At 50.2% G+C, this 14,598-nt stretch overlaps 1 protein-coding gene across 1 annotated transcript in view; it reads right to left on the minus strand.

Annotated features, from left to right (window-relative positions):
- The window catches only part of LOC135057090 (uncharacterized), a 121,720-nt gene that overhangs the window by 39,402 nt on the left and 67,720 nt on the right, over nt 1-14,598 (minus strand). Inside the window, exon 10 of the mRNA XM_063962990.1 lies at nt 1,631-1,758. Coding sequence (XP_063819060.1) covers nt 1,631-1,758 — 128 coding nt within the window. The remainder of the gene's footprint in view (nt 1-1,630; nt 1,759-14,598) is intronic.

The raw sequence follows: 14,598 nt of genomic DNA on the forward strand, positions 1-14,598 counted from the left end.
CTATCATTTAAGTAAGCCTGCGTCTCTCCCGTCAGTCCCACGATGCAGAGAGCCTGTTGCCAGCAGTGCTCCCTGAAAATAAAAAACCTAACAAAAGTCTTTTCAGAGAAACTCAATAGAGCTCCCCTGCAGTGCATCCAGTCTCCTCTGGGCACAGGATCTAACTGAGGTCTGGAGGAGGGGCATAGAGGGAGGAGCCAGTGCACACCCATTCTAAAGTCTTAGAGTGCCCATGTCTCCTGCGGAGCCGTCTATACCCCATGGTCCTTACGGAGTCCCCAGCATCCTCTAGGACGTAAGAGAAAATAAAATAAGAAAGATCGGGCCTGCTGAAGAAACAGCAGCCCTCTGACCATGGCCCGGCTCCTGCCGCACCAAACAAAAAACTGATTTGCCTGAGCCAGGGGGCGGGGATATATGGATGAGCCCGTTGCATGCTGGGAGGCCGGAAAGCTTTGACTGATTGGTGCAAATCCGCTGTCCCTAAATCATATCCCATTGTTATCCTGTGGATAACCTGTGGACCCTGCCGGAGAAAAGGTAAATTACACAATTACTGCATAGAATCCCAAATCACCTCACCTTCCCAGTCATGTCCTAGTTACTAATATAGAATGAATGACGCAATTGTGACGTCACAACGCAACTTGTCATTTCGCGAAACTCCATCCTCTGAGCGGAGTACTATGACAGGGAGGAGAAGGAGCGAGTGGGCGGGCAGGGGAGCTGGCGTGCTGGCTGACTGTGGCTTACTGTACACACCCCTAGCAACTACCATTACCCTGGCAACTAGCACTACACACCCTGGCAACTAACATAACCCCATAGTGCGCGTGCGGGACACTTCATTATACAAGGTGGTTGATCGTGGCAGCCATCAGGGGGCGTCACAGGCTTAAGTATCCACCAGCAAAAACATAAGTCGGCCACTCTGGATGTAAGTGATGTCACTATGACACTCCCAGATCCCCTCACCTCCCCAGTCATGTCCCTGTATTATTACTATAGATATGTGATGTTACTGTAACACTCCCACATCCCATCACCTCCCCAGTCATGTCCCTGTATTATTAGTATAGATATAAGTGATGTCACTGTGACACTCCCAGATCCCCTCACCTCCCCAGTCATGTCCGTGTATTATTAGTATAGATATTAGTGATGCCACTGTGACGCTCCCAGATCCCCTCACCTCCCCAGTCATGTCCCTGTATTATTACTATAGATATACGTGATGCCACGGTGACGCTCCCAGATCCCCTCACCTCCCCAGTCATGTCCCTGTATTATTACTATAGATATACGTGATGCCACTGTGACGCTCCCAGATCACCTCACCTCCACAGTCATGTCCCTGTATTATTACTATAGATATAAGTGATGTCACTGTGACGCTCCCAGATCCCCTCATCTCCCCAGTCATGTCCCTGTATTATTACTATAGATATAAGTGATGTCACTGTGACGCTCCCAGTTCCCCTCACCTCCCCAGTCATGTCCCTGTATTATTACTATAGATATAAGTGATGTCACTGTGAAGCTCCCAGATCCCCTCACCTCCCCAGTCATGTCCCTGTATTATTACTATAGATATAAGTGATGTCACTGTGACGCCCCCAGATCCCCTCACCTCCCCAGTCAGCAGGTAGATGATCTCCAGGGTGAGATTTAGTATCCTCTCAGTCATGTGACTGCTGTCGTTCTCCATCCTCAAGGAATCAGTGACGCATCTCATCCTCATGTGACGTCTAGTAAACACTCAGTGATCTAGAAGTATAATAATTATAAGAAACACCAGAGTACACAAGTAACATACTGTAGAAATAAAGCAATAAGTAACCAATAAACCCTCCTCACCCCTATGTTGTTAAGTGAGGAGCATCAGTATTGTTATAAGATTACACAGGAGTCTGGGTCCTGTCACTCACATTTGCTTCAAATTGCACAAAGGCATGATACAGGGAGATTGCAGATATTTTGGTCTTAGAAGATCCCCACAGTAACATAAAATAAGAGTACACTAAAGACCGCTCCTCCCATATAATAATTATAACAGTACACCTAAGGCTGCTCCTCCTGTATAATAATACTAATGACACCACAGCCTGATCCCTCTTCAAAATAATAATAATAATAATAATAATGGTGACTGTTCCGAGAGATAATAAGTGTATTAGCGTTTCATCTTTCAGAACAATTGACTTCCCTCCTATAATAGCCCCATTTAATGGAGTGCACGTTCTGTGGCCAACATCAGAAACGCCCGATCCGACCCAGCCAGAATGCGTCATTTACCAACATCGGCCAGACGTGTCCACACGAAACACAATGGCGGAGTAATGTGCTCACAGCGTTCTGTCTGGAGGAAGTGACATTAGGGGGAGAGGGGGATATAAGCAATGCACCTAAAGGGCTGAATGAGAAAATCACTAGGCAGCGTTCCTCTAATCCCCATATTTATCTACTCTGGACTCTCACATCCTTCACACCCCTATTACTCCCGCCATTATGTGCTTCCTGTGGACGTGTTACCGGTTCTTCATTTTCCAGTCACCTACTACATAAGCGATCACACCTGTGCACACACCTACCCCCCATATACCTACCCCCTGTATTATAATAATACCATGGCAACACAGGCCGCTACACCTGTATAATAATACCAGGACACCACAGGCTGCTCTCCCTGAATAATAATAATAATAATAACAACAACAACACACCACAGCCTGCTCCCCCTGTATAATAATATTAACACCAGGACACCACAGGCTGCTGCCCCTGTATAACAACAACAGGACACCACTAGCTGCTCCACCTGTATAAAAATAACAACAACAGGACACCACAGGCTGCTCTCCCTGTATAATAATAACACCAGGACACCACAGGCTGCTCCCCCTGTATAGTAAGACGCCATTACCTGATCTGATCTCGACGGACGGTAGATGCTAGAATCAAGTGGGCTAAGGGACCTTTTCCATTTGGGGGAGGAGTTACGACACAAGAGGGAGGAGCTACGCCAGCGGGATAGTTCCTCTACTGTCCACGCCACCAACTATTACCTTTAGTAATTAGGTGGTGAGCGAAGCGGAGCGGAGCGAGCCACCGTGCCCGAAGCGTGGCGAGCGAAGCGAGCCCGCGAGGGTACTTTTCGGGTACCCTGTTCGCCCGTAGCTCCTCCCCCTGGCGACGTAGCTCCTCCCCTCAAAACGTCACAAGGTCCCTTCAGCCCCTCCGATATAGAACCAACCCTCGACGGACACTGGGAGGCTGCAGCAGTCGATGAAAATTCACTTCCAGTGAATGGAACACACAGGCCGGAAGTAAGGTGGAACACACAGGACGGAAGTAGGGTATGATTGGCACAGGCCGCTTCCTGGTGACTGGCCCCTCCCCTTCTACATCCCGGCCACAGCACCGACCTTTGTAATAACTATAATACATGTCCTCAGTGCAGGAGGCCGGCGGCCATTTTCTTGTAGTCCAGTCCGTCAGCTGCAGCAGCAATAGGTTCCCTGGCCTTGTAGGGACGTCAGGAGCGGCGGCCATTTTCCCCTGGTCTGAGCTCCACCTTCCTTCTATCATTCCCCCAAGGTAGCAGGAGCAGATAGCAGCCATTGCTGTGTCTGGCAGCTGGCAATGATAATATTATTATTATTATTATTATTATTATTATTATTATTATTATTATTCTATAGGCTGAGCAGCTCTGGTGTCAGGTTGCTGTACTACAGGGGGAGCAGCCTCTGGTGCCTTGTTATAGTGCAGCTGGAGCAGCCTCTGGTGCTGCATTATCCCTGTACAGGTGGCTGACACTCTAGTGTCCTATTTCTGTAATACAGGTGGCGCAGACCCCGCCGTTACCGTAATACAGGTGGCGCAGACTCCGCCGTTACCGTAATACAGGTGGCGCAGATCCCGCCGTTACCGGAATACAGGTGGCGCAGACCCCGCCGTTACCGTAATACAGGTGGCGCAGACCCTGCCGTTACCGTAATACAGGTGGTGCAGACCCCGCCGTTACCGTAATACAGGTGACGCAGACCCCGCCGTTACCGTAATACAGGTGGCGCAGACCCCGCCGTTACCGTAATACAGGTGGCGCAAACCCTGCCGTTACCGTAATACAGGTGGCGCAGACCCTGCCATTACCGTAATACAGGTGGCGCAGACCTCGCCGTTACCGTAATACAGGTGGCGCAGACCCCGCCGTTACTGTAATACAGGTGGCGCAGACCCCGCTGTTACCGTAATACAGGTGGCGCAGACCCTGCCGTTACCATAATACAGGTGGAGCAGACCCCGCAATTATTCTAATACAGGTGGCGCAGACCCTGCCGATACCGTAATATAGGTGGCGCAGACCCTGCCGTTACCATAATACAGGTGGAGCAGACCCCGCAATTATTCTAATACAGGTGGCGCAGACCCTGCCGATACCGTAATATAGGTGGCGCAGACCCCGCCGTTACCGTAATACAGGTGGCGCATACCCTGTCCTTACCGTAATACAGGTGGCGCATACCCTGCCGTTACCGTAATACAGGTGGCGCAGACCCCGCCGTTACTGTAATACAGGTGGCGCAGACCCCGCTGTTATCCTAATACAGGTTGCGCAGATCCCGCCGTTACCATAATACAGGTGGTGCAGTCTCCGCCGTTACTGTAATACAGGTGGCGCAGACCTCACTGTTACTGTAATACAGGTGGCGCAGACCCCGCCGTTACCGTAATACAGGTGGCGCAGACCCCGCAGTTACTGTAATACAGGTGGCGCATACCCCGCCATTACCGTAATACAGGTGGAGCAGACCCCGCCGTTACCAGACCCCGCCGTTACCGTAATACAGGTGGATCAGACCCCGCCGTTACCGTAATACAGGTAGTGCAGACCCCGCCGTTACCGTAATACAGGTGGCGCAGACCCCGCCGTTACCGTAATACAGGTGGCGCAGACCCCGCCGTTACCGTAATACAGGTGGCGCAGACCCCGCCGTTACCGTAATACAGGTGGCGCAGACCCCGCCGTTACCGTAATACAGGTGGCACAGACCCAGCCGTTACCGTAATACAGGTGGCGCAGACCCAGCCGCTACCGTAATACAGGTGGAGCAGACCCCGCCGTTACCGTAATACAGGTGGCGCAGACCCCGCCGTTACCGTAATACAGGTGGCGCAGACCCCGCCGTTACCATAATACAGGTGGCGCAGACCCCGCCGTTACCGTAATACAGGTGGCGCAGACCCCGCCGTTACCGTAATACAGGTGGATCAGACCCCGCCGTTACCGTAATACAGGTGGCGCAGACCCCGCCGTTACCGTAATACAGGTGGCGCAGACCCCGCCGTTACCGTAATACAGGTGGCACAGACCCCGCCGTTACCGTAATACAGGTGGCGCAGACCCCGCCGTTACCGTAATACAGGTGGCACAGACCCAGCCGTTACCATAATACAGGTGGCGCAGACCCAGCCGCTACCGTAATACAGGTGGAGCAGACCCCGCCGTTACCGTAATACAGGTGGCGCAGACCCCGCCGTTACCGTAATACAGGTGGCGCATACCCCGCCGTTACTGTAATACAGGTGGCGCAGACCCCGCAGTTACCGTAATACAGGTGGCGCATACCCCGCCGTTACTGTAATACAGGTGGAGCAGACCCCGCCGTTACCATAATACAGGAGGCGCAGACCCCGCCGTTACTGTAATACAGGTGGCGCAGACCCCGCCGTTACCGTAATACAGGAGGCGCAGACCCCGCCGTTACTGTAATACAGGTGGCGCATACCCCGCCGTTACTGTAATACAGGTGGAGCAGACCCCGCCGTTACCATAATACAGGAGGCGCAGACCCCGCCGTTACCGTAATACAGGTGGATCAGACCCCGCCGTTACCGTAATATAGGTGGCGCAGACCCCGCTGTTACCGTAATACAGGTGGCACAGTCCCCGCCGTTACCGTAATACAGGTGGCGCAGACCCCGCCGTTACCGTAATACAGGTGGCGCAGACCCCGCCGTTACCGTAATACAGGTGGCGCAGACCCCGCCGTTACCGTAATACAAGTGGAGCAGAACCCGCCGTTACCGTAATACAGGTGGCGCAGACCCCGCTGTTACCGTAATACAGGTGGCGCAGTCCCCGCCGTTACCGTAATACAGGCTGTAATATAAAGCTATGACAATATGGTATCCGGTCTTTAGGGCGACCACTATTGGTGACTTGCATTAGGTCAACATCGTCACTAGGTCGACATGAGGTTTTCACATTTTTTAAACATTTTCATACGTTATGATCCACGTGGACTACGATTGGGAATAGTAACCTGTGCCCGAAGCATGGCGAGTGAAGCGGTGCAATAATTGGGGTTCCCGGTCACTTTACGGAAAAAACGACACCAAAAAAATAAAAATAAAAACTAATGTCAACCCTGTTAATGTCGACCTATTTCAGGTGTCATCCTATCCGCTGTTGACCAATAGTGGTCGACCTAATGACTGTCGACCTAGTTACAGTTGTCCCTATGAGCCACACCCGACAATCCTGTCTCCAGTAATGATATAAATAGGCTCTGATACATCCTATACTGTCACATGTGTCTGCTACAGTGCTGGTAAAGGGGAATCCTGATTACTGGCAGCAGCTGGACTGATACAGTGTAACATCCGCTATTATCCTGATACATCCTATACTGTCACATGTGTCTGCTACAGTGCTGGTAAAGGGGAATCCTGATTACTGGCAGCAGCTGGACTGATACAGTGTAACATCCGCTATTATCCTGATACATCCTATACTGTCACATGTGTCTGCTACAGTGCTGGTAAAGGGGAATCCTGATTACTGGCAGCAGCTGGACTGATACATTGTAACATCCGCTATTATCCTGATACATCCTATACTGTCACATGTGTCTGCTACAGTGCTGGTAAAGGGGAATCCTGATTACTGGCAGCAGCTGGACTGATACAGTGTAACATCCGCTATTATCCTGATACACCCTATACTGTCACATGTGTCTGCTACAGTGCTGGTAAAGGGGAATCCTGATTACTGGCAGCAGCTGGACTGATACAGTGTAACATCCGCTATTATCCTGATACATCCTATACTGTCACATGTGTCTGCTACAGTGCTGGTAAAGGGGAATCCTGATTACTGGCAGCAGCTGGACTGATACAGTGTAACATCCGCTATTATCCTGATACATCCTATACTGTCACATGTGTCTGCTACAGTGCTGGTAAAGGGGAATCCTGATTACTGGCAGCAGCTGGACTGATACAGTGTAACATCCGCTATTATCCTGATACATCCTATACTGTCACATGTGTCTGCTACAGTGCTGGTAAAGGGGAATCCTGATTACTGGCAGCAGCTGGACTGATACATTGTAACATCCGCTATTATCCTGATACATCCTATACTGTCACATGTGTCTGCTACAGTGCTGGTAAAGGGGAATCCTGATTACTGGCAGCAGCTGGACTGATACAGTGTAACATCCGCTATTATCCTGATACATCCTATACTGTCACATGTGTCTGCTACAGTGCTGGTAAAGGGGAATCCTGATTACTGGCAGCAGCTGACTGATACAGTGTAACATCCGCTATTATCCTGATACATCCTATACTGTCACATGTGTCTGCTACAGTGCTGGTAAAGGGGAATCCTGATTACTGGCAGCAGCTGGACTGATACATTGTAACATCCGCTATTATCCTGATACCTCCTATACTGTCACATCTGTCTGCTACAGTGCTGGTAAAGGGGAATCCTGATTACTGGCAGCAGCTGGACTGATACATTGTAACATCCGCTATTATCCTGATACATCCTATACTGTCACATGTGTCTGCTACAGTGCTGGTAAAGGGGAATCCTGATTACTGGCAGCAGCTGGACTGATACATTGTAACATCCGCTATTATCCTGATACATCCTATACTGTCACATGTGTCTGCTACAGTGCTGGTAAAGGGGAATCCTGATTACTGGCAGCAGCTGGACTGATACAGTGTAACATCCGCTATTATCCTGATACATCCTATACTGTCACATGTGTCTGCTACAGTGCTGGTAAAGGGGAATCCTGATTACTGGCAGCAGCTGGACTGATACAGTGTAACATCCGCTATTATCCTGATACATCCTATACTGTCACATGTGTCTGCTACAGTGCTGGTAAAGGGGTATCCTGATTACTGGCAGCAGCTGGACTGATACAGTGTAACATCCGCTATTATCCTGATACACCCTATACTGTCACATGTGTCTGCTACAGTGCTGGTAAAGGGGAATCCTGATTACTGGCAGCAGCTGGACTGATACATTGTAACATCCGCTATTATCCTGATACATCCTATACTGTCACATGTGTCTTCTACAGTGCTGGTAAAGGGGAATCCTGATTACTGGCAGCAGCTGGACTGATGCAGTGTAACATCCGCTATTATCCTGATACATCCTATACTGTCACATGTGTCTGCTACAGTGCTGGTAAAGGGGAATCCTGATTACTGGCAGCAGCTGGAGTGATACAGTGTAACATCCGCTATTATCCTGATACCTCCTATACTGTCACATGTGTCTGCTACAGTGCTGGTAAAGGGGAATCCTGATTACTGGCAGCAGCTGGACTGATACAGTGTAACATCCGCTATTATCCTGATACATCCTATACTGTCACATCTGTCTTCTACAGTGCTGGTAAAGGGGAATCCTGATTACTGGCAGCAGCTGGACTGATGCAGTGTAACGTCCGCTATTATCCTGATACATCCTATACTGTCACATGTGTCTGCTACAGTGCTGGTAAAGGGGAATCCTGATTACTGGCAGCAGCTGGACTGATGCATTGTAACATCCGCTATTATCCTGATACATCCTATACTGTCACATGTGTCTGCTACAGTGCTGGTAAAGGGGAATCCTGATTACTGGCAGCAGCTGGACTGATACATTGTAACATCCGCTATTATCCTGATACACCCTATACTGTCACATGTGTCTGCTACAGTTCTGGTAAAGGGGAATCCTGATTACTGGCAGCAGCTGGACTGATACATTGTAACATCCGCTATTATCCTGATACATCCTATACTGTCACATCTGTCTGCTACAGTGCTGGTAAAGGGGAATCCTGATTACTGGCAGCAGCTGGACTGATACATTGTAACATCCGCTATTATCCTGATACATCCTATACTGTCACATGTGTCTGCTACAGTGCTGGTAAAGGGGAATCCTGATTACTGGCAGCAGCTGGACTGATGCAGTGTAACATCCGCTATTATCCTGATACATCCTATACTGTCACATGTGTCTGCTACAGTGCTGGTAAAGGGGAATCCTGATTACTGGCAGCAGCTGGAGTGATACAGTGTAACATCCGCTATTATCCTGATACCTCCTATACTGTCACATGTGTCTGCTACAGTGCTGGTAAAGGGGAATCCTGATTACTGGCAGCAGCTGGACTGATACAGTGTAACATCCGCTATTATCCTGATACATCCTATACTGTCACATGTGTCTTCTACAGTGCTGGTAAAGGGGAATCCTGATTACTGGCAGCAGCTGGACTGATGCAGTGTAACATCCGCTATTATCCTGATACATCCTATACTGTCACATGTGTCTGCTACAGTGCTGGTAAAGGGGAATCCTGATTACTGGCAGCAGCTGGACTGATACATTGTAACATCCGCTATTATCCTGATACATCCTATACTGTCACATGTGTCTGCTACAGTGCTGGTAAAGGGGAATCCTGATTACTGGCAGCAGCTGGACTGATACATTGTAACATCCGCTATTATCCTGATACACCCTATACTGTCACATGTGTCTGCTACAGTGCTGGTAAAGGGGAATCCTGATTACTGGCAGCAGCTGGACTGATACATTGTAACATCCGCTATTATCCTGATACATCCTATACTGTCACATCTGTCTGCTACAGTGCTGGTAAAGGGGAATCCTGATTACTGGCAGCAGCTGGACTGATACATTGTAACATCCGCTATTATCCTGATACATCCTATACTGTCACATCTGTCTGCTACAGTGCTGGTAAAGGGGAATCCTGATTACTGGCAGCAGCTGGACTGATACATTGTAACATCCGCTATTATCCTGATACATCCTATACTGTCACATGTGTCTGCTACAGTGCTGGTAAAGGGGAATCCTGATTACTGGCAGCAGCTGGACTGATACATTGTAACATCTGCTATTATCCTGATACATCCTATACTGTCACATGTGTCTGCTACAGTGCTGGTAAAGGGGAATCCTGATTACTGGCAGCAGCTGGACTGATACATTGTAACATCCGCTATTATCCTGATACACCCTATACTGTCACATGTGTCTGCTACAGTGCTGGTAAAGGGGAATCCTGATTACTGGCAGCAGCTGGACTGATACATTGTAACATCCGCTATTATCCTGATACAAATCTCTTCTTTTAAAGTAGTCAGTGTGGAGAGTGATACATTGTCTGGAACCTGTCAGTGGATATTTCCGTCACCCCCCAGTGCTGATTTTATATCATTATCGGAGACAGTGTGGTCATATTCTGATGTATATTGTACATGTATGTTATTGTATTCTATTTATCTACATTTACATTTGTAACTATTTTCCGCTCCTTATTTTCTCTTTTTTCCTACAATAAAGAAAACCTGGAAAGGGTTTCATCCTCCTTCCACCTCCCGGCGCTGGATTCTTCTTCACTAAGAAAAAGGACGGAGGTCACCGCCAATGTATTTTCTTGGGTGGAAAACCATCCTCTTATATTGATTTCTGAATTATTATACTTTTGGGGCGCGGGGTTCCTAGGGTTCCTCTGGCTGGGCCACTTTGGGGCATCACCATCTTACAAGTTTTTTTTTACAACACATATCACCCTGTGTTTGTTTTTTATTTATGTAGCATTTTTCACACTTCTTTTACACTTGTAACACTGATCAGCTAACCTCATCTTGTACCACTTTACTGCTGTCCTCTCTCTAACACACTGACACCTTACTGCTGTCCTCTCTCTAACGCTCTGACGCCTTACTGCTGTCCTCTCTCTAACACTGTGACACATTACTGCTGTCCTCTCTCTAACACTGTGACACATTACTGCTGTCCTCTCTCTAACACTCTGACACTTTACTGCTGTCCTCTCTCTAACGCTCTGACACATTACTGCTGTCCTCTCTCTAACACTCTGACACTTTACTGCTGTCCTCTCTCTAACGCTCTGACACCTTACAGCTGTCCTCTTTCTAACGCTCTGACACCTTACTGCTATCCTCTCTCTAATACTCTGACGCCTTACTGCTGTCCTCTCTCTAACACTGTGACACATTACTGCTGTCCTCTCTCCAACACTCTGACACTTCACTTGCCTAACACTTTGATTTCTGCAGCGGGGTACACTGGTATTCCACAGGGAATAACATTGGGGTGTAGAGTTGGATCTTGATCCGAGGCACCAACAGGCTAGAGCTTTGACTGTTCCCAGGATGCACAGCACCGCCTCCTCTATAGCCCTGTCTCCAGGCACTGGAGCTCAGTTTGTAAGTTGGTGCCTGCAGCACAGGTCAGTAACAGCGGGTGCTGTGCTAGGCAGCCCTGATAAGAGCTTTTTAAGAAGACTTTGAGGTCCGCAGCACTTTTATGTCATTCTGACATGCTGTGCTGCTTCTCCATCACCTCCCTCAGTGGCGCGGCATACTCCCACGGCTGGTTCCCGGGTACTTGCAGCTGGGACGCACCGGTTTCTAGGCACACCAGCGCTGCTAATCTCCTGGATCGCATGGCTGCAACGACGAGGAGATAAGAGGGTCCCCCAGGTGGGACCCGCTGGTAAAATCGCGATTCGGACACGGCCCCAGGAGATGGACCGCGACACTGGCGTGGACACTGTACTGCTCAGGGACCCCACTATATCCACCAGGGCAGGGAGCACAGGTCAGGTTTACTAAAATCCGTGTGTTATAGGCTCCATAGTACCCGGTTGTGAAGTCCAGCAGAGGGGATAAGGCGCTGACCTGTATCCCCTCCCCCAGCTCCGGGCACCATATATTGCTGGTGTTCCCGCCGTGGAGCTGCATTTCTCTCTCTCCCTCACTCCCTGTCAGTGTTTGGGCGCCATTTCACAGAGCTGCGCTGATCTCCCGGACTGCTGGGTGATGTCTCCTCTGTAAAGCCGCCTGTCTCATCAGCACTGTGCATTTGCAGGCACTTAAGTATTCATGTCATTCTAGACCTTGTTAGTTAAGAACAAGTGTACTGCTATAGGAATATTTAGTTCAAGTATTCTGTGACATACATCCAGTATTTACTGTGCATTGTTATATCTGTATACTGTACATATCTATATGTAGTTTTACTAGTCCAGTGCAGTTTTATTGTTTCTAAGTAATAACTTCTGCATTGTACCTGTGACTGAGTGTGCCTATAGCTGCTGTGTGGATTCTGGCCCTCATTCCGAGTTGATCGCTCACTAGCTACTTTTAGCAGCCGTGCAATCGCATAGTCGCCGCCCACGGGGGAGTGTATTTTAGCATAGCAGGAGTGCGAACGCCTGTGCAGCCGAGCGGCAGCAAACACATTTTGTGCAGAACAAGACCAGACCTGTAGTTACTTATTCGGTGCGATGATTGCTGCGACGAATGACACGGTAATGACGTCGGATACCCGCCCAGCAAACGCCCGGCCACACCTGCGTTTTCCCAAACACTCCCAGAAAATGGTCAGTTGACACCCAGAAACTCACACTTCCTGTCAATCTCCTTGCGATCGGCTGTGCGAGTGGAAACTTCGCTAGATCCGGTGCACAGCAGCCATGCTCTTTGTGCCCGTACGACGCGCGTGCGCATTGTGGCGCATAGGCATGTGCAGTTTTGCAATTTTTTTTACCTGATCGCTGCGCTGCGAAAATCGGCAGTGAGTGATCAACTCGGAATGAACCCCTCTATTCTGTGTGTCACACGTCTTGCTATCACTATATTCTGTACCCTGGGGGGGATAAGTGCGTCAGGGTCTCATATACCGTATAGTGTCCCACAGGATATACTGTTTTGTGTTTTTCAATGTGTGTTTCAGTCACCTCACACCGCTTTAATCCTCTGTTTGTGTTCTGCATTTGTGGTCACATAATACAGGTTTTTTTTTTGCAGGTATTATATGTGTCTGGCTATATTGTACTGTTACGCCCTAAGGCTACTGTGGCCGGAGAGGCTCCAGCTACGCGGAAAATGGCCACCGCAGCACTGAAGGGGTTAACCCCTAGTGCCCGGCGCCATTATGCAGGACAATGGGCGCTTGGCGCCATATTTAAAAAGTAATGGGCGCTAGGCGCCGTGTTTATGAATATGTTTAAAAAATTGTATTTTCCAATAAGCCGTGGTCCCGGACCTCTCCGGAGACGACGGCAGTGAGGGCAGCCCCCGGCGCGCTCAGCAGAGTGTGCGCGCCGGGGGAGAGGGCAGCCGCTGACCGCCGGAGTCCGGTAACTCCGCTCCTGGCAGCGGTCGGTGCAGCTCCCGGCGCCTCAGCCCAGCACGGGTGGCCAGCCACAGCAGCTGGGACGGACGTCTCGGGCTGCTGGCCGACAAGGGGGGGGGGGTGCGCCGCAGCCCGGCTCCCCGCCGGACGCTGCGGCGAGACACCACGGATCCAGCGCCGCATACAGGGGACCGGGCTAGCTGGCCCCCTGCGCGGCAAGGCCACCACAGGCGCCGCACACGGGGGACCGGGCTAGCCGGCTCCCTAGCGGCGGGGGTGAGCAGGATGATGAGCGCTGCAACAGAGCCAGAGTCACGGCGGCGGGGACAAGTGTCCCGGGCCACCGGGCTTCGGTACATGGGGGTGCGCCGCTGCGTGCGGTGAGGCCACAAAGTTAGTGCCACACTGGGGGGGACAGGGAGAGCCAGCTCCCTGGACCCCAGTGGCAGGCAGGCTGGAGGGTGGGGGAAGCCAGCCCCATACCTCCAGCACTGGGAGAGCCCTAGCAGCCAGGCTGCAGGGCTAGGGGAGCCAGCACTGGGTACAGGGTTTAACAAACCAGACATTGTGTAAAAAATGTATAACATGTACAGTGTGATCTAAATGTAATGTATTTAAAGGTAAATTGCTCTTACTTGGTTGTGTGTCCCAGGAGGGGGGAATCCATGGCTGTGCAGGCTGATGTATTCTCCCAGACCTTTTCCCCAAAAACAGAACGCTTTCCCATCCAGCCTCACACTTCCAAGGGGCACAGGGAGAAAGAGAAGCAGCTCAGCTATGAAACAAGCTGAGTGGTTTCTTGGAGCTCCATGGAGATCACCCGTAGTGGCCTAGAAACCTGGACCGGGGAGCCAGGCTGCCCAGCTCTGGAGCCCAAATCCAGGCTGCAGCCAGTGGGCTAGGTCCCGGGCAGGTTTCTGGAAGTCAGTTTAGGAGGGAAAACTTTCCCCCAGCCAGACTGAACGGCACCGGGGCGTATCCTGATCCTCCAAGATGGGAGAGTCAAAGGAGAACGACCACTCCCCACTGTCCATAGGGAACAATGTTAGCAGTGCATGTGACCGAGGCATGCACAGCTCATGGGT

The sequence above is a fragment of the Pseudophryne corroboree genome, chromosome 3 (assembly GCF_028390025.1).
Source record: "Pseudophryne corroboree isolate aPseCor3 chromosome 3, aPseCor3.hap2, whole genome shotgun sequence".
Classification (NCBI taxonomy): domain Eukaryota; kingdom Metazoa; phylum Chordata; class Amphibia; order Anura; family Myobatrachidae; genus Pseudophryne; species Pseudophryne corroboree.